General features: G+C 42.2%; 1 protein-coding gene across 1 annotated transcript in view; it reads right to left on the bottom strand.

Moving 5' to 3' along the window:
• Nucleotides 1–1,997: 1,997 nt before the first annotated feature.
• depdc7a (DEP domain containing 7, paralog a) overlaps nt 1,998–26,545 on the bottom strand; it is a 66,261-nt gene continuing 41,713 nt past the window's right edge. The window contains exons 6-9 of the mRNA XM_063061668.1: nt 17,926–18,068; nt 17,151–17,276; nt 5,569–5,647; nt 1,998–2,311 (exon numbers count right to left, since the gene is read on the bottom strand). Of these exons, the coding sequence (XP_062917738.1) occupies nt 2,103–2,311; nt 5,569–5,647; nt 17,151–17,276; nt 17,926–18,068 (557 nt within the window). The 3' untranslated portion in view covers nt 1,998–2,102. The remainder of the gene's footprint in view (nt 2,312–5,568; nt 5,648–17,150; nt 17,277–17,925; nt 18,069–26,545) is intronic.

The following is a 26,545-nucleotide window of genomic DNA, read 5'->3' as shown; positions in this document are numbered from 1 at the left end:
TCTGATAGCCAGCTTGTAACACCATGAATACCTGTAAACAAAACAGCAGCTTCCCATGGTAACCTAGATAGGAAAATGAACCACATTCCTCAGTTTTGGTGAACTGCTTTGAATACATATTACATAGTGAGATATTGACTGTCACATGTACATTGGAACATGCAGTGAAATACAGCATTTGCTCCAGGATTGTGCTGGGGGCAACCTGCAAGTCTCCACATTCTTCTGGTACCAACATTGTGTGTGCAGAACTTACCAACCCTAAAGGCTGATTTATACTTCTGCGTCAAATGGACGCTGTAACCTACACAAGTGGCCTACATGCGTGGTGAGCATTTATACTTGTGTATTGGTGTGTCTGCGTCGCTCTGCAATGCGGGCACGTCGCACACACCTGCCCGCGCAAGGCTTCATGGTCATGGTAGTCTTTCTCAGGGTAAATAAGTTTAAAGAGCGTCTTTTTCCCCCCCAAAAGGGAAATGTGTCCTCCATAATTTCGGAGGTCTGTAAAGCTTTATGGAAAGCACTGCAGCCAGAGTTCCTTCCCTGCCCTTCAGTCGCCCAATGGGAAGCTACTGCAGCGTAGGAGGAAATGCGATGCTACCAAGTGGACCAATCACAGTTGTTGTGGTGTGTTGCCACAACACAGTTACATTTTGGGAGAGGTGCACGTCAGGCTACGGCATAGGGATCCACATAGGCACTGGGTAGGGTTTGCAGTGATGCCGTACCTACATCCATTTGACGCACAAGTATAAATCAGCCTTAACCCGTATGTCATTGGAATGTGGGAGGGAACTGCAGCACCCAGACGATTCCCCACACAGTTAAGAGAATGTACCAACTCTTTACAGAGAGCAGTGGGAATTTAACCCCGATCTTACAGCTGGTACTATAATGTGTTGTTTGAACTGCTATACAAATATTAGAGGATTATTGATCGAGAGTCAAACTCCACTATGAAAAAGGATCTTGTCCTGAAATGTTAACCATTTCTCCACAGATGCTGATGACAATATCAGCATTTTTATAATTTTATTTCTAATACCACCAACTGTTCCTTTCATAAGGAACAAAATTACCAAGACTGAGTAGATGCAAGATATTAAAAAATGTCACAGCATCTTAAGGAAACCAGCCTTTCATTCCTGGTTTGGCTATGTGCCATACCAAGGTGGTAAGCTCCCCACTATTCTGAAATGAAACAATTAGCACAACCCAAGGATGTGCTGGAGCAGACTGCGAGGTTGGCACCAGAATGCATGAAATCTCCCAGCCAATCACAGAGCAGCAAATCACTGCTTAAAAGTATGCAGACATGGTCAAGAGGTTCAGTTGTTCAGATCAAACATCAGGAAGGGGATGAAATGTGATCCAAGTGACTGCCTGTGGAATGATTGTAGGTGTCAGACAGGGTGATTTGAACATCTCAGAAATGACTGATAATGGGATTTTCACTCAGTCTCTTGAGCAGGGGCTCCCAACTCAGGGTCCACAAACCCCTCAGTTAATTGTAGGGGGTCCATGGCATATAAAAAGATTGTGAACTCCTGCTGTTTTCAGAGAATGGTGTAAACAAACAAAAGTCATCCAGTGAGCGACAGTTCTGTAGGCAAAAATGCCTTGTTAGAGTCAGAGAAGAAAGGCCAGATTAGTTCAAACTGATAGGAAGGCAACAGGAACTCAAATAACCACACAATAGTGGTGTGTAGAAGAGCATATGAGAGTGCACAACAGGACAAACCGTGATGTGGATGGGCTACAGCAGAAGACTGAACACACACTTGTGGCCACTTCATTAGATAAAGGAGGTTGCTAATAAAGTGGCCACTGAGTGTTTTGAAATACATGTGACATCTAAGTACACATGACAAGCAATTGAATCTGATTATGATGACCCGACCACGAGTTAGCAGTTAGAGATGGGCATAAATGCTGGCCCATTCTGCAAACCCAAAGCTGGAACGAAGACATTTCAGGAAAGCAGGTGAGAAAGGTTAAATAAAATTTCAAACTTTATTCATTCAATCTTATAAAATGTTCAATAATTTTAACTTTTTATAATTAACTTAATTATACATATATACAGTACATTGATAAAATTAATGTTTCCTCTGAGGATCAAAGAAATACTGAATAAATATAGCAGGGTGACTCTTGTTGAACTGAGTGAGGACCTTCTTTTTCTCTTTAGCAGACAGCTGTGTGTTTTCATCAATAGTCTTAAGTAGCAGTAACAGTTCATCTCTGGTGGTCTTTCGCATGTTGCTTTCACATGCAGAAAGACTTAACCTCTCGCAGAAAGTGTGTCCTAGGAAGGAAGTTACAGAAGATGCAACATTTTCCAAAAAAAATTGGGTTATATTCAAGACATTAAAAAATTCTACATCCTGTTGGATTGGAGTGTAAAAATTGTTATTTTCCCCCAGTTTAATCTTTCCTTCTTTGCATTTTTATATAATCATTTATACATGTGTATTGTTCATTAATTTTTCTAATAATTGTAGAGCTGATTGTGTACATTTTCCCCCAGAGGCTTTTTTTTTGAAACAGAATGGATCTGGCTGTTTTATGAGTTAACTTATCACTGGGATGTTATCTTTAGTCTGAGTACGAGGCAACTACACTTCCTTTTCTTTTTTGATCTTGTTAACACTTAGTACATGGCAGCAACCAATGTCTCATTCTTGATTTCCAAAGAACTCGTGGCTCACTGTCACCAGATCCAACAACCCTAAATGGAAAATGTTGATTCAACAAGTTTCTGTTGTAATCAATTCTGTAGAATGTGTAAGACTAGCAACTAGGGCACTGAGATTCACACCATTTCCTAGAACCTAGATTCTTAACAGCACACACTGCCTACTTCCCAGATGCCAACATTGCAAAACTACCTGCATATATGACATGTTGTGACTTTATCGTCAGTATCCACATGTCCTTTTCTACAAGTCTGTGGTGGCTAGTGCTATCATGTTTGCTGTTGTGTGCTGGGGCAGCAGGCTGAGGGTAGCAGACACCAACAGAATCAACAAATTCATTCGTAAGGTCAGTGATGTTGTGGGGATGGAACTGGACTCTCTGACGGTGGTGTCTGAAAAGAGGATGCTGTCCAAGTTGCATGCCATCTTGGACAATGTCTCCCATCCACTACATAATGTACTGGTTGGGCACAGGAGTACATTCAGCCAGAGACTCATTCTACTGAGATGCAACATAGAGCGCCAAAGGAAGTCATTCCTGCCTGTGGCCATCAAACTTTACAACTCCTCCCTTGGAGGGTCAGACACCCTGAGCCAATAGGCTGGTCCTGGACTTATTTCCTGGCATAATTTGCATATTACTATTTAACTATTTATGGTTTTATTACTATTTAATTATTTATGGTGCAACTGTAACAAAAACTAATTTCCCCCAGGGTCAATAAAGTATGACTATTCCCAACCCATCATATTCCAAATCTAATTATTTATTTAAAAGCCAGGGTGGAAATACCCTGGGATTTTTGTGCACACCTCCAGAATTAGACACCCCATCAGGTATGTCCTGCTCTCTGGAATAGTTAGGTGTTCCAACGTCAGCCTCTGTGATCAGTTTCTACAGAACCAGATCAAGTTACTACTGATCCCAATGGATCACCCAAGATGACAGAGATCCTGTTTTTACACCAGCGATAACTGCAGGGCATTGGTGAAGGAAACTGGATACCAGATGTACAAGAGTTGGTGAATTTGCAGCAAAGAACACAAACACACATTGTTTCACTTAAAATATCCATTTATGATCTTTCATTATCACTTGCTTGCACTGCATTCATCGGTAGCTTTTACACTTCATTCTGTATTATTATTATTATTTTACCGGTTCCTTAAAGGTTATTATAGCTTGGGGTGGAGAGGTGGGGATGAGCTCCCACTACCTATTAAATTCTCCCAGTGGTATGCCTTTCAATTAGCCTTCACATCTGGCTCAGCTACAAGCCGCAGCAGAAGAGTTTCCACTGACAGGAGAAGGGGCAAAGGTGGGTTACTGGTGCCTTAAAATCCGGTCACTTCATGCAGATGGGATTTATCAGCCACAGCTCGGAGAAGGAAAACACTGATCTCAAACCTCCGCTGCCTTGTCGCTATACTCATTCACAGGGGAAGGCTTTGGGAGTAAACTCCCAGGGAAAATCCAGGGATAGAGTCCCTAAGGCAGTCCTGCATTGAGTTCAACACTTAGACAACTCCTGCAAAGCCACTGGTACCAAACTATCAGTCTTTGCCATCTCTTGGATCTATCAGCTGCATGGAGAAGGAGAGCTTGCTGCATGGGCAACAGATTGCTCTCCATATTGTACTGCCTTGGCTTGGTATCACAGACAGCTGGGACACATCAATGCTCGACCCTGACCAATGGACAGCCTCATGCATTGTTTACCTTATTCTAGCTCAATGCACTGTGTAATGATTTAATCTGTACAAATAGCACTTCACTGCAACTTGGTACATCTGACAATAATTAAGCAATAATAATAAATCTGAGTGGTATTAACAATTTAAATCGTTTTGGTCCAAAACTGTATCCTGTGAAACTAATCCAATTTATACTGTCAGACAGATTCATTAGAGAATCTGTAGGCTATAAGGAGAGGACAATTTAAACAGAATCCCACAGGTTGAATCAATCCAAATGTCAGAAATTCAATAGTGATAGAGAAACATGCTTTTGGGGGAAACCCAAAAGAAGAAGAATGGGACAAAGCCTCAAACTGGAGCTAGAGGGTCCCTGGCCACCACCAGAAAACAATTCCTCAAAGGGCATTGCTATTTGGCCCTTAATGTTCACAGATGGGTTAACTAAAACTGCAAAGTGGAAACCGATTTGGATCAGGTAAAATGAGGGTTACAAAAGAGTTTGAGAAAGGAAGATGTAGACTAGGCATGATCCAAGAGTTCAAACAAGCCTTTATTTATTTATTTATTTATTTAAAAACCCCAAGAGATCTCGCACACCCTTCACCAAGACTCACCCTGAAACATTGACTGCTCCCCTCCGTAGATGCTGCCCGACTTGCTGAGTTCCTTCCACATTGTGTTGCCCTGATTTACTTTCCTAGCAAAGCAGTTATTCCATGTAATATTAGAAAACAAGCCAAGCTCAATTTAAACAAAGCAAACAGATGACTTCCAAGCTTTTCAGACCATTTCCGGGGAATTCAGCAACACACAAAAATGTTGGAGGAACTCAGGTCAGACAGCATCTGTGGAAGTGAGTAAATGGTGAATGCTTCCGGCCATGCTTCTTTGGGACTGGAAGAGAAGGGGAAGATGTCAGAGTAAGAAGTGTGGGGGGGGGGGGAGGGGGAGGGGAGAAGAGAAGGATTATAACCAGGTGATAGTTGAGACCAGGCAAGGGAGAAGGTGTGTGGGTAGGGGAGGGGGACATGAGGCAAGCAGCAAGTGATAGGTGGAAGAATGGAGAATGGAAAAAAGGAGGCAGGCAAAGCTCATTGCAGTGAAGGTACTTAATTAGGACCAATAATCCTAAACATTACTTCACAAATAAGCGTACATGGTTCCTTACCTGTACTAAAGTCTGGATCCTTTCCGCACTGAATGAGCATCAACTTCTCACTCACCATTTTGTGTAAAGCCACAGGAACCTGTACAATATTTTAAATGAGTTATTCAAGGTGTACAAAATATACTTATGCATTTCTCACAGCAAATTCCTCCTGAACTCTTATTTTGTTTTGCCAAATGTACTAAACAATATCCCAAATTCACAAGGTTTCACCCAAACACATTGCAATGTACCCAAGCCAGAAGTCACTGAGCCACATCGAGGAAAGCCAGCATTCACAGGCCTAGGATCATGCAGACAGAGGCTCTACAATGGGTAGTCAAAACTGCCCCACACATCACCAGCACCAGCCTACCTCCAAGGACACGCACAGACAGGTGCTGGAAAAGGGACAGTAACATCCTGAAGGACCCCCCCCCCCCCCACCACCCTTCACCCTGCTCATGGACTTTATCCCACTCCCATCAGGGAGGAGGCTATGCAGCATCCATGCCAGGACCACCAGACTCAAAAACAGTTACCTTCCCCAAGCAGATAGGCTGATCAACACCTCCACCCCCAAGTGCCACTACTTTATCAGCTGTCAGAGTCACCTTTGAGTTCTGACCAGCAACCAAGCTGGACATCAGAAGTTAGAGAGGAAGGGATTTCACTGACTGTAGAAAAAGGCAGTGGTGGATCACAGCAGTTTATTTTGAGCTCTGACCAGTGACCAGTGAGGTACTCAGGATTGATTTGCAAGAGCAAATTAAAGGCAGGGAAATGCAATGTCCACTCAGACAATGGCCAGAGTTAGAGCGGCGAGGCTTTAGCTCTTTGGGACTTCAGACAGAAAGCCAAAAAGAAAAGCTCCAGGCAAAGATTCTTCCCCCCTCCCTTCTTTATATCTGCTCAGGTAGGACAGTAGAGGGGCCAGGCAGTATCCTCTTATAGGATATGAGAAGACAGAGACCTCCAGTGACCCTGATGACTACAACTGCAAGTGCATCCAGCTGCAGCTTCTAACAATCCACATTAAAGTGTTGGAGCTGGAACTGGAACTGAAACTGGATGAAATCCGGATCATTCAGGAGGCCGAAGGGGTGATAAATAGGAGAGGTAGTTAGACCCAAGGTGCAGGGCACAGGAAACTGGATGACAGTCAGGAAGGGGAAATGAGTTAAGGAGCTAGTGCAGAGTACCCCTGTGGCCATCCCCCTCAACAACAGGCAGATCACTTTGGATACTGTTGGGGGGAGACCCTGAGGAAAGTCACTGCATTCAGGTCTCTGGCACTGAGTCTTCCCTCTTGGGTCAGAGGCATCAGAGAGAAGAGGCACACTGTGGTGATAGGGGGGGGAACGGACAACAAGTTCAATGGGTGAGGACAAGATTGCAGATAGTATGTTGCTTCCTGGGTGCCAGGGTCTGGAACATCTCAAATTGAGTCTTCAGCATGCTTAAGTGAGTGGGTGAACAACCAGAGGTAGATAGAATGAATGGGTAGGACAAGTGACAAGGTTCTGATAGAGAGTTTGGTGCTGAGTTAAGGGCAGGACCTCCAGGGATGTGACCTCAGGACTGCTACCCATGCCATGTGCTAGTGCAGACAGAACAAGAAATATTACATCATTTAACATGTGGCTAATGAGTTGGTGTAGGATGGAGGGCGTAAGATTTTTGGGTCATTGGGCTCCTTGCAGGGAAGGTGGGACCTGTGCAAAAAGGACAGCTTGCACCTGAACTGGAGGGGGACTAATATCCTAGTGGGAAATTTGTAAATGCTGCACGGTAGGGGTTTAAACTAGAGTTACAGGGGATTGGGAACCATGGTGTCAGAACAGTGAGTGGAGAGGTACTGGAGACAGACGTTGGTAAGACCTCAGACAAAGTCAGGAACCAAAAGGTTGAACATAGTACAACTAGTGTCCTAAGCCGCGTATATCTCAATCCAAGCATTGTAGGAAAGGCAGATGGATGAGCTCAAGACAACTGGAATTATGTTGTTGTGACCATTGGTGAGACTTTGTTGCAGGAGGGGCAGGACTGGCAGCTCAATATTACAGGGTTCTGTTTTAGATGTGACAGAGGGAGGAGTGGCATTACTCCTCAGGGAAAATGTCACAGCAGTGCTCCATCAGGATAGACTGGAGAGCGTGACTCATGAGGCGTTACAGGTGGAACTGAGAAACAAGAAAGGTATGACCTCATTAATGGGGCTATATGACAGACCACCAAACAGACCTATGGATTTCGAGGAAAGAGGGTGAAGGCAAGGCAGTGGATGTTGTCTACATGGACTTCAGCAACGCATTTGACAAGGTCCTACATGGGAGGCTTGTCAAGGTTCAGTCATTTGGCATTCAGGATGAGGTGGTAAACTGTATTAGACATTGGCTTTGAGGGAGAAGCCAGGGTGTGGTAGTAGGGGGTTGCCTCTGGTTGGACGCCAGTGACTAGTGGAGTGCCACCGGGATCAGTACTAGATCCTTTGTTGTTTGTCATCTATATCAATGACCTGGATGACAATGTGGTGAACTAGATCAGCAAATTTGCAGATGGCACCAGGACTGGGGCTGTAGTGGACAGTGAGGAAGGTCATCATGGCTTGCAGAGGGATCTGCATCAGCCGAAAAAAAATGGGCCGAAATATAGTAGATGGAATTTATACAGACAAGTACGAGGCTTTGCACTTTGATAGGTCTTGTACAGGGAATGGTAGGGCACTGAGGAATGTGGTAGAACAAAGGGATCTGGGAATACAGGTCAATAATTTGTTGAAAGTAGCATCACAGGTAGATAGGGTCATAAAGAAAGCATCTGGCATATTGATCTTCATTCATCAACGGTTTGAGTACAGGAGAGTGAGATCTTATGTTGAAATTGTAGATGAAGTTGGTGAGGGCTAATTTAGAGTATGGTGTGCAGTTTTGGTCACCTACCTACAGGATGTAAACAAGAGTAAATTTATAAGCTTGTTGCCGGGAAAGAAAATTTACAAGCATGTCACCACATCTGGAGGATCCAAATTATAAGGAAAGATTGAATAGGTTAGGACTGTATTCTTTAGACTGTAGAAGATTGAGAGGAGGACTTCCGGGTCATCAAGGGAATGGCGGCGTAAGGAAAAGGTCTCTAGACAAAAAAAGGTAAACTGCCCCAAAATGGAATTTAGACAAATACTTAATATTGCATAACTATATTAATAAAAGGGGCAAGGATGATGTCTAAGAACAAGATTAAAAAGTCCGCTCCGAAGGCTGATAAACAAAGAGACGCAGCAAGGCGACGGGCCTAGCTCCCCCACGGCAAGCCAGGACGGAGATAATGAGGGGGAATCAGTGACTGTCTTTGATTCTCGGAGAGATTCGCGAGTTCCAACAAGATAACAGCAAACAGCTGGAAGATATTAAACAGCAAACAGCTGGAAGATATTAAAGGAGAAATAGTAAAAACTAACTCGCAGATAGATGAAGCCGAAGCGAGGATTGTTGGAATTGAAGAGAAGCTACAAAACACAAAGGAAGTGATAGCAGAAATGCTGAAGCTACAAGACCAGCTCCAGTGGAAACTAATAGATCAAGAAGGCCGCTCAAGGGAAAATGTGAGGATTTACAGAGTTCCTGAAGGAACCGAAGGTAAACCTGGATTGATGATTCCCTTCGTGGAGAAACTGCTTAGAGAGAACCTTGATATAACGGCTGCAAAAGACCTACAGATAGAAAGGGCTCACCGCGCGTTGGCACCACAGCATCCGGCAGGTGCCCAGCCCAGATCCATTCTGGTCAGATTTCTCAGTTACAGAACGAAAGAAGAGGTGCTTAAAAGGGCATGGCAAAATAAAGGTTTCATGTGGAACTGTAAAATCAGTTTAGACCACGACTACGCACCGGGGATTCCTGCCAGACGGAAGGAATATACGGAAACACGGAGAGTCCTGAAGGAAAACAACATCAGATTCCAGACCCTGTATCCAGCTCGGCTGAGAGTCTTTTACGACGAAGGGACAAAAACTTACGCTACGGTGGAGGAGGCAATGTTGGACCTGGCGGACCGGGGACTACCTATTAAAGTTATCACCCAACCGGAGTCGCTACTGGAGAGGATTCAGCAGAAGTCGTGGCAGTTAGTGGGGCAAGGACGCTCCACTTAAACCAGAGTGTCAAACTACAAGGAAAAGCTGCAAATATTCAGACGCGAATGTACAGAGAATACAGATTAATTAAGAGAAATGACTGAAAAGAGTAAATCGGACTTAAAGGTAAAATGAAAACTGGTAACTGAAAATAAACTAGGCAGAATAACTTGAATGATAGCAATTTGGTCGAGACATAAATAGGAGAAAATTCTCTATGATTATTCAAACTGCTGAGGGCCCTCTAACACAGGGTGAAGATAGAGGTTTTCCCTCTGAACTGAGGCGGGTTGGTGCTCAGGCCTCACTGTGGGAAGTCGGGAAAAATTTTCAAACGTTACACGTTCAAAAATGTCTAGGGTGTGGTTATATGTTTTGGTTTACTGTTGAGAAGGGATTGCTTACTGTTTGGTTAGAAAAGGAGAGTGTTTTTTCTCTACTAGAGAAAAATGCAAACTGAATTGGTAAAAATAATTTCCTATAATGTTAATGGGGTTTTGAATCCAATTAAAAGAAATAAGATTATGTCCAAATTGAAAAAAGAGAGGGCACAAATAGCTTTCCTCCAGGAAACACATATGAGCCAATCTGAACATGGAAAATTAAAAAGAATGGGCTTTAAGCATGTATTTTATTCATCATATAAATTGAGCCACAAAAGAGGGGTAGCTACTTTAATATCAAGTACTCTTAATTATGAACATATTTCAGAGACTAAAGACAAAGGACAGTTTGTAAAAATCACAAGAATAGAAGGTACAGAAATAACATTGCTGAATGTTTATGCTCCTCCAGGTTGTGAATGGTCATTTTATAGACACATTTTTGACCTAATGGTCAGTTCTCAAGGGGTAGTAATTTGTGGAGGGGATTTTAATATTAGATTAAATCCTGAATTAGATTCTTCAAGAATAGTTACTCAGAATAAACCTCTGACTCGGAAAATGAATTCATTAATGGAGGAGTTGGGAATTATAGATGTCTGGAGGGAATTACACCCTACTAGTAAAGATTATACACATTACTCTTTCCCTCATTCAGCCTATTCAAGGATAGACTTTATCTTTAATACAGATAGACTCAGGATAAAAAACTGTAATATTGCAACAATTGATCTGTCGGATCATAGCCCAGTCTCTGTCTCTAATCCTGGAAAGGAAAATGAGGAAAACACTATGGAGGCTAAACTCTCATACTCAATAACCCGAAAGTAATGGAGAGATTAAGGGGAGAAATCAAAGAATATCTAGACCTTAATGACATGGGAGAAACATCACCAGTGATCTTATGGGATACATTGAAAGCTGTACTGAGAGGGAAAATTATTTCCATTACCACTCACATGAAAAAAATCAATGCACAAAAATTAGCAGACCTTCAAGGAAAATTAAAACAACTTCAAGTTGTAGATAGCAACAAAAGTAATTCAAATCGAAAACAGGAAATCACAAAGTGGAATTGACGATATTTATACGTTGGAAACTCAAAGAAATTTTTTTACCTGAGACAAAAGAATTAAGTAGGAGGTAAATCAGCTAGATTATTAGCATATAAATTACAAAAACAAGCAGACAATACAATTCATAAAATAAAGAATCCAAAGACAAAGCTTGTGGAGAGTACAATAGGCAAAATTCAAGAGAGTTTTGAAACATTATCGAGAGCTGTACTCCCAACCCCGGGCCCCCAATGAGCCCTATATAGACAGTGTATTGAATTTTTTAGATCTACCTAAACTTACAGATTTACAAAATGAAAGTTTATTAGAACCAGTAACTGTCAAAGAACTGAACGTGGCCATCTCTAGGTTAAAGGCTGGAAAGTCCCTGGGTTCTGATGGGTTTACCTCAGAGTGGTACAAGTTCCTGAAGACAGTTAGCCCCATTACTACTTAACACCTTTAATTGGATCTTGCAGAGAGGAGAAACTCCACCTTCCTGGAGAGAAGCGATTATTTCAGTTATTCCTAAAGAGGGTAAAGATAAACTAGAATGTGGCAATTATCGGCCAATTAGTGTTCTTAATTTAGATTACAAACTATTTACATCTATATTAGCACGCAGATTGGAAAAGTTTTTACCTGGCCTAATCCATTTAGACCAGACTGGATTTATTCAACAAAGACAAACACAGGACAACACAAGGAGAACTCTGCACATATTAGAACAGGTTAATAAGAATGAGACAGAGACAATGGTAGTAGGATTGGACGCTGAGAAAGCTTTTGATTCGGTTAGTTGGGCATTCCTATACAGAGTGTTAGGAAGATTCGGCTTTCAAGAAAAGTTTATTAAAGTAATTCAGACTCTATATGACAGCCCTACAGCCCGAATTAAGGTAAATGGGGACCTCTTTGACTCCATTTTAGAGAGAGGCATTAGACAGAGATGCCCAATTTCTTCTCCTTTTTGCGCTATATATTGAACCACTTGCCCAACTAATAAGACAGAGCAAAATCGTAAAAGGTATCAAGGTGGCAGGGATTGAACAGAAAGTGGCGTTATTCGCAGATGTTTTGGTCTATCTGAGTGAACCAGAAAAATCATTTATAGCATTGTTTACACTGTTGGATGACTTTGGGAAAATATCAGGTGATAAAATAAATGTAAAGAAAACACAGGTTATGTCCCTAAATTATACACCATCCAAAAAATTGCAGGATACATACGATCTTAAGTGGGAAGCTAAATCATTAAAATATTTAGGGATAACCCTGCCGAAGGATCTTTCAACACTGTCACAGGTAAATTACGGGCCATTAATCTCAGAGATAAAAGCAGATATGCATAGATGGAATCTTATCCCCTTTTTAAGTTTAAGTTCAAGGATAAATACTATAAAAATGAATATTCTTCCTCGGTTATTGTATCTTTTCTGTACTTAACCGGTGGAGGTGGATGATAATCAATTCAGGGAATGGGACAAATGGATCTCCCGCTTCATTTGGCAAGGAAAGAAACCTAGAATTCGATATAACACCTTACAGTTAGGGAAGGAAGGGAGGTATGGTTCTTCCTTGCCTGAGAAATTACTTTTATGCCTCACAGATAACCCCTGTTATATTGGTGTAATAGGGAATATAAGGCTAGATGGAAGGAAATAGAATTTGGATTAGTCGACAGTTATCCTCTACAGGCCTCAATAGCTGACAAAGGATTGATGGCCCAGTTGGAAAAATTTAAAAACAGTTGGATAAATCTTACATTAAAAGTATGGCAGAAGGTGGTTAATTCATGTGGAATTAATAACATGTTAAAACTCTTTAGATGGTGTACATATGATACCAAATTCCTTCCCAACAGAGGAGATAAAAGATTTGAGCTATGGATAAAGAAAGGTCTTACAACCTACCTCTCATTTATAGATAAGAGAGTATTACAAAGTTTCCAAATTCTGCAGGACAAACATGGCCTAGAACATAATGACTTTTTTTAAGGTACCTTCAAGTACGAAACTATGTTAACCAGAGTTGTAGATATACAGACCTATCAACAGTAGAATTAGAATTTTTCAAGATTCTGAATTCAGCTTGCAGTTCAATACCTAGTAAATTAGTTTCGAGTATATAATGCACTCTCCCATGCTAAAACTGTAAATACACTATAGTAAAGAGAAGTGGGAGAAAGAAGCGGGGTTGGTACTTTCAGAGGAGGCTTGGGGGAAAATCTGCAGCTTTCAATGGTCCTCGACTAATTCTTTGACTTGGAGAGAACATTGTTGGAAAAACATAAGATACTTCAAGACCCCTATCAGGAAAAATATAAAGATACAAACGTGACGTGTTGGAGAAGGTGCGGCTCCAAGGGGGCAAATCATTTTCATATTTTCTGGGATTGCCCTAAATTAAGTCTATATTGGGAAGGTATTCATAGAACATTAGTTAAGGTACTTGGGTCCCAGATACCTCTGAACTTTGAGACGCTCTATTTGGGGCATGTATTGTTTCTTGAACAGAAGGAAGATATAAAGTTGCTGCAGGCCCTCTTAGCGGCAAGTAAGAAATCAATCACTAGAAAGTGGCTAAATCCAATAACACCTACATTAGAAGATTGGCACGAAATTATCCTGGAAATATTTAAAATGGAAAAGTTGACTTACTCCCTGAGAATTCAAAAAGAAAAACTTTATCAAATCTGGAATAAATGGATTGAATATATAACCCCAATGTGAGCAGACTTTAGATGACACTCCTAATGATTTATACTGCTCTTCTCATCCACACAGTAATATTACTAACATAAGCACCCCTAGTCTAAATGTCTTTTTTTTTGTTTTCTTTTGGAAAATAGAGAATTAACACAAGGGAAAGATTTGGGAAAGGGATAAAAAATGAAAAAATTAAGTAAATAAGTACATAGGGATTGGATAATTATGTCTGTGGGCAGGAGCAAGCATGAACAAATTGGGATATAAACACCTACAATGGTTGTTACATAGGCTTATATACAACATTTTGGACCAGTGGAAATGGTCCAGAAGGGTTATATGGAAACTATTATTACCATTTTTCTTAACAACTAATACCATTACTTAGCCTAATAGATTAGAATTACCACAGTACATAATTATCTATTTAAGTGTTTATTTTCCTTTTATATCATCTCAACGTGTACTTAAGAATGTATAATTAGTTTTATACATAAAAAATGGAAAAGGTTATATGTGTGAAAAAAAGTACATGATATTTGTGAATTCCTTATCCAAATAAAAATAAAATTTAAAAAACAGATTGAGAGGAGATTTGATAGAAGTATACAAAATTATGAGGGGTATTGACAGGGTAAATGCAAGTAGGCTTTTTCCACTGAGGTTGGGTGGGACTACAACTGGAGGTCATGGCTTAAGGGTGAAAGGTGAAAAGTTCAGGGGAACACAAGGGGGAACTTCATCGCTCGGAGGATTGTGCATGTGTGAAATGAGCTGCCAGCACAAGTGGTGCACGCAAGCTCAGTTTCAACATTTAAAGTGAAGTTTGGATAGGTGCATGGATCATAGGGGTATGGAGGGCTACGGTCAATGGGAGTAGGGGGGCTGTGGCCTCCATCACACCACTCCCACAGAATAACTGAAACTGTGAGCACGCACAAGGACTCCGATACTTGCACTAACGGCACTTTGTGCATTACTGTGATATTCTGGTGCTGCTGTAGCTTATTTTCTGCTACTTATTTAATACTGTTTTTCTACTAGTCTTGTTTTTATCTACCGCTTTTTTTTAAAACTGCCTGAGGGGAAGCCAAACAGTTTCATTGTATGTATAATAACAACAAAGAACATTCAATTCAATTTAAATAGTTTCAGCATGGACTCGGTGGGCTGAAGGGCCTGTTTCTGTGCTGTACTCTGACTCCATGTACAGTACAGACATTCCTGTGCCTGGTGTCATTGTCAGTTTTCTATCTTTCTATGTTTATGAACATACAATCAATCTAGGAACAAACTTTCTGAGCCATCTATATTGTGTATTTTTTGTGTTCTTTATCCAAGAGTTTTTTTGTGCTGCATCAGATCCAGATTAACAATCTTGTTCTCCTCTACACTTGCATACTGAAAATGACAATAAACAATCTTGAATGGATTTCATTGTTTGTTTTAAAGAATGAGGCAGCACACTACAGCTGAAAACATTTGAGATAATGTGGAATAGGGAGCCACGCCGTCCAGCAATCCCCCAGTTTAACCCCAGACTAATGAGACATTTTGCAATGACCAATTAACCTGTTAACTGGTACCAGCTTTGAACTGTGGGAGGAAACTGGAGCACCCGGAGGAAATCCACGTGGTCATGGGGAGAATGTACAAACTCCTTACAGGCAGCAGCAGGACTGCCCAGGGTTACCCTCACCCAGATCATCAAGTATCTGCTACTTCAGTCAACCCTTAATGACCTGAATCACTTCAGGTCAAGTTCAATTAGAATTCCCTTTTGCTTTTTGCCTGTATTAAATTCAATGTATTTTGAATTTCTGATGGGAAAAACTACTTGGAATTAAGTGATAGTTCTTTTAAAATTTAGAGTTCAGCACTGTAACAGGCCCTTCTGCCTGATACACACTTTAGAATGGATCTTTGAAATATGAGGTAATCAGAGCATCTGGAAGAATCCCACATTGTCACAGGGAAAATGTACGAAGTCCTTCCAGACAGCGCTGGGAACTGAATTCAGGTCACTGACACAGTAATAGCATTACACTAACACCATGCTCCAAATTGCAGCCAAGAAACTTGGCACAGTTGGACACAGCCTTGGCTTCTTGTGCTCCAGGCTTCAAAATCTCACCACTTTTTAAATTCAGTGATGCCTCAAGGTGGTAGCGTCCATCATCAAGGACCCTCACCATCTGGGACATGCCCTCTTCTCATTACTACCGTCAGGGAGGAGGTACAGGAGCATGAAGACACCCAACATTTTAGGACAGCTTCTTCCACCTCCGCCATTAGAGATCCGAATGGTCCATAAACACTACCTAGGTATTTTGCTAAGAACAAGAGTCTCTAGATGCTGGAAATCCACAGAAAATGCTAGAGAAACTCAGCAGGTCGGGCACCATCTATGGAAAGGAATAAACAGTCAACATTTCCGGTCAATCTTTTATTTCTCCCCCCCTAAGTGCTACCTGGCCTGCTGAGTTCCTCCTGCATTGTGTTATTCACCACTTTTCTCTTTTTGCACTAATTTTTATATTATAATCAGATTAATTTACACATTTCACAATATATTGTACATCAGTGATAATAGGCTTTATTCTACTTCTGGTTCTTAGTGAACACACAGCACAAGGAGAGGGGAAAGACCCATATTTCACAGGGTTGAGTGCAATGATTGAAAAGTTGAAAACTCAGGCCCAGAGGAATTTACTTACCCAGGGGACTGAAGAGCTGTGGATGGTTGGGTGAATGCATACAGTGCGGCAAATTAATGGAACCAAATAATATGGAAACAAAGGCTCACTTCACACCTCTATCTAATCTTTGATCATTGTTTGTCAGGAGGTTAGTTTAAACTTCATGCATCTTTACAGTGTTACAAATAATTTTTAACATTGTCATTGTAGAGAGAAATACGATGTCCTTCATTGGCAGAACTAAATTCAAAAAAATACCAATGAGATTAATCTGGTTGTTGTTACTATAGAAAGAAACTTGCAAAATACTAGTCTTTCTTGACTTTAGGATGACACAAAGTGCACTATAGCTAACGAAGTACTTGAATGAGAATTTTTTTTTTGCCAGAGGGTGGTGAATCTATGGAATCCTTTGCCACAGTTGGCTGTGGAGGCCAAGTAATTCAGTATATTTAAAACGGAGGTTGATAGGTTTTTGATTAAGGGAGAAAGCCAGAAAATGGGGTTGAGAGGGATAATATCAACAATGATGGAACAGCAGAGCAGACTCAATGGCTTGTATGGCCCAATTCTGCTCCTATCTTATAGTCTTGTGGCATTTCTGTTGCCATTATATTATGTACCTTAAAGACATCTTTCTGATGATCAAGTAGAAACAACACCAAGAGATCAGCTTTCCCTTTTGGTAGGTTCTTGTTAAAAACGATGGCTTTACTGAAAGTCCTTTTCATCACAATTCTATTGTTGACCTGGAGAGGAAAAAAATGTCACCATCAGGAACCAAGCTGTTCTTTTGCGCATTGAGTTACAGAAAATTGAAATTCAGCCGTGCATGTTGAACCCCATCCTTCCCACAATCTGACCTCTTGCCATCAGGCAGAAGGTACTGCGACTCAAGAACTAGATCAGGCTGGGTAACCGCTTCATCCCCCAGTCTGAGAGACTTTCAAGCACTCTGCTGCCAACCAAGCACACATGTACACCCTGTCTGAACACCCATTCAACTCAAACACGTCTTGTACCGGTCACTTTTCATCTTTTATTGCTGTTTCACTTATTTATATGACTGCTCATTTTATTATAATAGTCAGTAACATTATACTGTCTTACATAAACATTTACCTCACACTGTCAATGTCAATCTTCAGACCATGCCACTTGGACCTGCACTAATAATTTTTTTGTCTCTCTGCTGGATCATATCATAATTATGTGTGCGGCATGGGACTATATGCACTGTGTTTTGCACTTTGGCTCCAGAGGAATGATCTTTCGTTTAGCTGTGCAAGCGCATGGTTGAACGACAATAAAACTCGAACTTGAATTCTTATGGTACAGAATGACCTACGAGAATCATGTTAGAAGTAAGGAAAATCTTTGTGAAGATTACATACTCACCCCATTCTTCAACGCAATGGATGTTGGATCAGCAGCAATGGCCATGAAATGCAACAGTCTCCTTAGTTCTTCCCGATTACTGGCATTCATAAGTTTCAGACAAAGTTGGGTGGCTTCTAATGCCTGTTCAAACTTGCCATTTACTGCAAAGAGAGCAACTCAGATTTAATATCACTCGCACAAGTCGTGAAATTTGTCTCTGCAGCAGTACAATGCAATACACAATAGAAAACACAGACATTAGTTAAATAAGTAGTGGAGAAATAGAAATAAAAAGTAGCAAGTTAGTGTTCATAGGTTCAATGTCCATTCGGAAATTGGATGGTAGAGGGCAAGAAATTATTCCCGAATTGTGCGGAACAGCTTCTTCCCCTCTGCTATCCAATTTCTGAACGGATTCCCACATTGGAAGTTTGAAACATGAGGTGATGATCCAAAAACTCCATTATTTTCCTCCACAATTACCACCTGCCCAACCGAGCATCACCAAATAAAGCAATTTCAGCACTATCTGTAGTCAACATGATCATACAGTCTGATATGAGATTCTGCAAGATCCTCTTAATATCTGACAGAAAGCAAGCACTTAGTGCTCTATCTATAGGCCAATGAAGAAATCTTAGCTCCCCAGCTCCATTATTGGAGAGAGGTTTTGTATTTATAAAACAGCTTTTACAGGCCAACACATGCCCAACTAATTTAGAACATGGAACATTACAGCATAACAAGCCCCCTGGCCCACAATATTTTGTTGACATTTTAACCTGCTCTAAGATCAATTTAACCCTTCCCTCCCACAGTGACCTCTATTTTCCTATCATCCATGTGCTCTTCTCTCAAGTGCCCCCAATGTATCTGCCTCTGCCACCACACCTGATGGGACATTCCATGGACCTACCACAAAAACCCTACCATGAACATCCCCCTACACTTTCTTCCAACCACCTTAAAGTTATGTGCCCCTGTGTTAGCCATTTCCACCTGGGGGTGGGGGGAGGGAAAGAGAAGAGAGAGAATCTCCAGCTATCCATTCAAAACTTGTTCCTAGGGTGGAAATTTACAGCTCAAGTTCTAGAAACTTAAAGTGCAAGATATATGGTGACTAGCTAGGTTTGAAAACTTGTATTCATTATTTGCTGGTCACCATATTGTTTTGTGTTGGGTAATTGATAAACATTAGCCAGTGCAGTTGGCAGGACCGTCATGCTTCAAAAAAAAATGTCATGATTATTTTTAGACCATTCAAAAGCAATGATTAAAAACAAGCTTTACTTGTCACATGTACATCAAAACAGTGAAATTTATATTTATCCAGACCATACAATACAGGAGCAAAATTAGGCCATCTGGCCCATCAAGTGCATCATGGCTGATCCATTTCCCTCAGTCCCAATCTCCTGCCCTCTCCCTGAGACCCTTCAATACCCTGACTAATCAAGAATTTATCAACCTCTGCCACAGGCAGCTGTAGAGGCCAAGTCATTGGGTATACTCAAGGCCACAGATTCACCACTCTAGCTAAAGAAATCCCTCATCTCTGATCCAGACAGATATTCCTATATTCTGAAGCTGTGTCTCATTTATTGAGATAACGTGGAATAGGCCCTTCAAGCCACACCACCCAAAAACCCCCAAATCAACCACAGCCTAATATCAGGACAATTTACAGTGACCAATTAACCTACCAACTGGGACATCTTTGGACTGTGGGAGGAAACCAGAGCACCCAGAGGAAATCCACAGTCACAGGGAAGAACATTTAAATTACAGATGTGCTGTACGTGTTGTTATACTTCCAGGGCCAACACAACACCCACAACTTACTAACCCTAACCCGTACACATCTGGAATGTGGAAAGAAACCAGAGCAGCTGGAAGAAACCCATGGAGAGAACAATCTCCTTGAGCAGGTATTGAACCCCAACTGCTGGCATTGAAGCATTGCTCTGACCAGTCTCAGTTGAATATCTTGCTGAATACAAGCATCCTTGATGGTGTAAGTGCCCAAGTTCACTGGTGCATCAGGCTATATTTTTCCACAGGGACAGTAATTCACCTGCAAGCCTTCTCCGAAATGGAATGCAAGGTCACTGCAGCAAGCAAAACTGCTAGAAATCTAAAACAATGCTGGAAAAATTCAGCACCTGCAGCATATCTTACAGTTAGTTTGTTAATTTGCATCTTATCACTATCCAGCCACCTTGGTTCAAAGCAAATTTTCAAAGTACTTGTCACCATATGACCAAGTTTCATTTTCTTCCAGGTATTCACAGTATATACGAAATACAACCGAATCAAGAAAAAGCTTCAAAGACTGACAGCCAATGTGCAAAAGATGACAAACTGCGCAAATACAAAAAATTGAGAACACAAGTTAAACAACAGGAATTCTGCAGATGCTGGAAATTCAAGCGACACACAAAGTTGCTGGTGAACGCAGTAGGCCAGACAGCATCTCTAGGAAGAGGTACAGTCGACATTTCAGGCCGAGACCCTTCGTCAGGACTAACTGAAAGAAGAGTTAGTAAGAGATTTGGAAGTGGGAGGGGGAGGGGGAGATCCAAAATGATAGGAGAAGACAGGAGGGGGAGGGATGGAGCCAAGAGCTGGACAGGTGATTGGCAAAAGGGATATGAGGGGATCATGGGACAGGAGGTCCGAGGAGAAAGACAAAGGTGGGGGGGGTGGGGGAGGAAGAGAACCCAGAGAATGGGCAAGGGGTATAGTCAGAGGGACAGAGGGAGAAAAGGAGAGTGAGAAGGCTACCCAGATGGAATACAAGGTGTTGTTCCTCCAACCTGAGTGTGGTTTCATCTTTACAGTAGAGGCGGCCATGGATAGACATATCAGAATGGGAATGGGATGTGGAATTAAAATGTGGCGCCACTGGGAGATCCTGCTTTCTCTGGCGGACAGAGCGTAGGTGTTCAGCAAAGCGGTCTCCCAGTCTGTGTCGGGTCTTGCCAATATATAGAAGGCGACATTGGGAGCACCGGACGCAGTACATCACCCCAGCCAACTCACAGGTGAAGTGTCGCCTCACCTGGAAGGACTGTCTGGGGCCCTGAATGGTGGTAAGGGAGGAAGTATAAGGGCATGTGTAGCACTTGTTCCGCTTACAAGGATAAGTGCCAGGAGGGAGATCAGTGGGGAGGGAAGGGGGGGGGGGAGGAGAATGAATGGACAAGGGAGTCGCGTAGGGAGCGATCCCTGTGGAAAGCAGAGGGGGCGAGGGAGGGAAGGATGTGCTTAGTGGTGGGATCCCGTTGGAGGTGGCGGAAGTTACGGAGAATAATATGTTGGTCCCGGAGGCTGGTGGGGTGGTAGGTGAGGACCAGGGAACCCTATTCCCAGTGGGGTGGCGGGAGGATGGAGTGAGAGCAGGTGTACGTGAAATGGGGGAAGATGCATTTGAGAGCAGAGTTGATAGTGGAGGAAGGGAATCCCCTTTTTATATATTAACAAAAAAGGACATCTCCCTCATCCTGGAATGAAAAGCCTCATCCTGAGAGCAGATGCGGCAGAGACGGAGGAATTGCGAGAAGGGGATGGCATTTTTGCAAGAAACAGGGTGAGAAGAGGAATAGTCCAGATAGCTGTGAGAGTCAGTAGGCCAATAGGAGACATCAGTGGATAAGCTGTCTCCAGAGACAAAGATCTAGAAAGGGGAGGGAGGTGTCGGAAATGGACCAGGTAAACTTGAGGGCAGGGTGAAAGTTGGAGGCAAAGTTAATAAAGTCAACGAGTTCTGCATGCGTGCAGGAAGCAGCGCCAATGCAGTCGATGTAGCGAAGGAAAAGTGGGGGACAGATACCAGAATAGGCACGGAATATAGATTGTTCCACAAAGCCAACAAAAAGGCAGGCATAGCTAGGACCCATATGGGTGCCCATAGCTACACCTTTAGTTTGAAGTGGGAGGAGCCAAAGGAGAAATTATTAAGAGTAAGGACTAATTCTGCTAGACGGAGCAGAGTAGTGGTAGAGGGGAACTGATTAGGTCTGGAATCCAAAAAGCGGAGAGCTTGGAGACCTTCCTGATGGGGGGGTGGAAGTATATAGGGACTGGACATCCATGGTGAAAATAAAGCAGTGGGGGCCAGGGAACTTAAAAATCATCAAAAAGTTTAAGAGCATGAGAAGTGTCACGAACATAGGTAGGAAAGGATTGAACAAGGAGGGATAAAACCGTGTCAAGGTATGCAGAAACGAGTTCGGTGGGGCAGGAGCAAGCTGAGACAATAGGGCAGCCAGGACAGGCAGGTTTGTGGATCTTGGGTAGGAGGTAGAAACCGGAAGTGCGGGGTGTGGGAACTATAAGGATGGTAGCAGTGGATGGGAGATCCCCTGAGTGGATAAAGTGGGTGATGGTGTGGAAGACAATGGCCTGGTGCTCCTTAGCGGGGTCACGATCGAGGGGTAAATAAGGAGGTATCCACGAGTTGTCGCTGTGCCTCGGCAAGGTAGAGGTCAGTACCTGTTGAGTCCATAGATCTTGCTGAAGGGTCTCAGCCTGAAACATCAACTGTACTCATTTCCATCAATGCTGTCTGGCCTACTGAGTTCCTCCAGCATCTTGTGTGTTGCCACAGATTGTGGAATCAGTTCAGTGTTGAGGTGAGTGAAGTTATCCTCACTGGTCAGGAGCCTGATGGTTGAAGAGTAATAATGGTTCCTGAACCTGGTGGTGAGACCCAAGACTTTTACTCCATTCCCAATGGCAGCAAGACAGCATGGCCTGGATGGTGGGGGTCTTTGATGCAGGTCCCTCAAAACATCAGCCTAATAAAATTTTGAAGTACAACCCAAAGATATTGGATGTTAGTAAAGCTCAACTGGTCACAGGTTTGACCAATCCCCAAATAACCATGAGATGCCACATATTAGTGATTAGTGATAATTTTTCAAAACTCTTTAGATTCTGGACTAGTTCCTGAGGATTGGAGGGTGGCTAATGTAACCCCACTTTTTAAAAAAGGAGGGAGAGAGAAACCGGGGAATTATAGACCGGTTAGCCTAACGTCGGTGGTGGGGAAACTGCTGGAGTCAGTTATCAAGGATGTGATAACAGCACATTTGGAAAGCGGTGAAATGATCGGACAAAGTCAGCATGGATTTGTGAAAGGAAAATCAAGTCTGACGAATCTCAGAATTTTTTTTGAAGATGTAACTAGTAGAGTGGATAGGGGAGAACCAGTGGATGTGGTATATTTGGATTTTCAAAAGGCTTTTGACAAGGTCCCACACAGGAGATTAGTGTGCAAACTTAAAGCACACGGTATTGGGGGTAAGGTATTGGTGTGGGTGGAGAATTGGTTAGCAGACAGGAAGCAAAGAGTGGGAATAAACGGGACCTTTTCAGAATGGCAGGCGGTGACTAGTGGGGTACCGCAAGGCTCAGTGCTGGGACCCCAGTTGTTTACAATATATATTAATGACTTGGATGAGGGAATTAAATGCAGCATCTCCAAGTTTGCGGATGACATGAAGCTGGGTGGCAGTGTTAGCTATGAGGAGGATGCTAAGAGGATGCAGAGTGACTTGGATAGGTTGGGTGAATGGGCAAATTCATGGCAGATGCAATTTAATGTGGATAAATGTGAGGTTATCCACTTAGGTGGCAAAAACAGGAAAAAAGATTATCTGAATGATGGCCGATTAGGAAAAGGGGAGGTGCAACAAGACCTGGGTGTCATTGTACACCAGTCATTGAAAGTGGGCATGCAGGTACAGCAGGCGGTGAAAAAGGCGAATGGTATGCTGGCATTCATAGCGAGAGGATTCGAGTACAGGAGCAGGGAGGTACTACTGCAGTTGTACAAGGCCTTGGTGAGACCACACCTGGAGTATTGTGTGCAGTTTTGGTCCCCTAATCTGAGGAAAGACATCCTTGGCATAGAGGGAGTACAAAGAAGGTTCACCAGATTGATTCCTGGGATGGCAGGACTTTCATATGAAGAAAGACTGGATGAACTGGGCTTGTACTCGTTGGAATTTAGAAGATTGAGGGGAGATCTGATTGAAACGTATAAAATCCTAAAGGGATTGGACAGGCTAGATGCAGGAAGATTGTTCCCGATGTTGGGGAAGTCCAGAATGAGGGGTCACAGTTTGAGGATAAAGGGGAAGCCTTTTAGGACCGAGATGAGGAAAAACTTCTTCACACAGAGTGGTGAATTTGTGGAATTCTCTGCCACAGGAAACAGTTGAGGCCAGTTCATTGGCTATATTTAAGAGGGAGTTAGATATGGCCCTTGTGGCTAAAGGGATCAGGGGGTTTGGAGGGAAGGCTGGTACAGGGTTCCGAGTTGGATGATCAGCCATGATCATACTGAATGGCGGTGCAGGCTCGAAGGGCCGAATGGCCTACTCCTGCACCTATTTTCTATGTTTCCATGTTTCTACGCTTCCATTCAGAGGAACAAGGCTTTGCTCTGAATAAAGTCCAGTTCCCTCACCAACGCCAGTGACAAACTACAAATAATCCCCAATCATCTTTGAGTCACATTTTAAACCAATTGCTGCCTTCAGAAACTAAGTTTTAAAGACTGCACTTTGGGCATTCACAAGCAATTCACTTAATTGTTAACTTTTGGTGTTTAGAACCCTACTCTAGCATAGAATTGTTTCCATAGATCAAGAACCAGGAACTTCAAATCATGCATTTTAAAACAGACAGTACCCAACATTTTTCCTTGAGCTTTTAATATTAAAAGCTGTTTCTTTTTTTTTTAAAAAAAATGCAGTTATTAAACAAGTTATTTTTTGTGTAATTAGCTTTCTACCAGAGCAGCCATACGGTTAACAAAACCAATTTAGGCCATTTACATCAAGGATCAACCCAATTTGCCATATACACTTACATGTATTAGGAGTTTGCTGATGTGGCATGTTGATTAACTATCCTCAAGTTAAAACACAACACCCCAAGATATAGGAGCAGAATTAGGCTATTTGGCCCTTTGAATCTGTTCCACCATTTCATCATGGCTGATCCATTTTCCTTCTCAGCCCCATTCTCCTGGTTTCTCTCTGTATCCCTTCATGCCCTGACCAATCAAGAATCTAAGTCTCTGCCTTAAATATAAAAACTTGACCTCCACAGCTGCCTGTGCCAACAAATTCCACAGATTCGCCACTCTTTGGCTAGAGAAATTCCTCATTTCTGTTCTAAAAAGATGCATGCCACTATTCTGATGCTGTATCCTCTGGTCCTAGAGTCTCCCACCATAGGAAACATCCTCTCCATATCCACGTGTCCCTTCAACATACGATAGGTTTCAATAAGGTCATCCCTCATTCTTCAAAATTCCACTGAATACAGGCCCAGAGCCAGCAAATACTTCATATGACAAGCCACTTAATCCCGGAATCATTTGTGAACCTCCTTTGAATCCTCTCCAGTTTCAGCACATCCTTTTTAGAATAAGGGGCCCAAGCCTGCTCACAGTACTCCAAGTGAGACCTCAAGTGTTTTATAAAGTCTCAACATTACATTCTTGACTTTGTATTCTAGTCCTCTGAAGTTAATGCTAACATTGCATTTGCCTTCCTCTAGAATGTTTCATCACTGACAAAAGAGCATCTAATCCTTAAACCATTTAAATAAAACATATTGCATTCAAACAAGAGTGAACAAAATACTAGTGACAGTGGCTTCATTGGAACGAGAAAGACAACATTTCATTATTGGCCAACTTGGCTCCAGAACTGATCATCTTGGTTTCAGCTATACAGTATGTAAATACTTTCATGTCAAAAGGGAGATTAAAAAGAGCAAGAGTTTCTTTTAGTTTGGGACAATTACAGCCATTGAAAAGAAACTTAAATAATGATCAGATTGTGTTCGAGAGATGAACTGAGAAAGGAAAAAAACTATTACCATGCTGAAGGGGGTGAAACTTGAACTGATGCAAAAGATCTTCTGTTCATAAGACATTCAAGCAGTTCTTAAATATAATCACTAATAGAGACCAGAAGTACCAAGTTACACACTAACACCAAGTTTGCGGATGACACGAAGCTGGGCGGCAGTGTTAGCTGTGAGGAGGATGCTAAGAGGATGCAGAGTGACTTGGATAGGTTGGGTGAATGGGCAAATTCATGGCAGATGCAATTTAATGTGGATAAATGTGAAGTTATCCACCTTGGTGGCAAAAATAGGAAAACAGATTATTATCTGAATGGTGGCCGATTAAGAAAAGGGGACGTGCAACGAGACCTGGGTGTCATTATACACCAGTCATTGAAAGTGGGCATGCAGGTACAGCAGGTGGTGAAAAAGGCGAATGGTATGCTGGCATTTATAGCGAGAGGATTCGAGTACAGGAGCAGGGAGGTACTACTGCAGTTGTACAAGGCCTTGGTGAGACCACACCTGGAGAATTGTGCGCAGTTTTGGTCCCCTAATCTGAGGAAAGACATCCTTGGCATAGAGGGAGTACAAAGAAGGTTCACCAGATTGATTCCTGGGATGGCAGGACTTTCATATGAAGAAAGACTGGATGAACTGGGCTTGTACTCGTTGGAATTTAGAAGATTGAGGGGAGATCTGATTGAAACGTATAAAATCCTAAAGGGATTGGACAGGCTAGATGCAGGAAGATTGTTCCCGATGTTGG

This window comes from Mobula hypostoma, chromosome 11 (assembly GCF_963921235.1).
Source record: "Mobula hypostoma chromosome 11, sMobHyp1.1, whole genome shotgun sequence".
Lineage (NCBI taxonomy): Eukaryota > Metazoa > Chordata > Chondrichthyes > Myliobatiformes > Myliobatidae > Mobula > Mobula hypostoma.
Note: the sequence above shows the minus strand (reverse complement) of the source record. Positions and strands in the feature narration are given on the sequence as shown.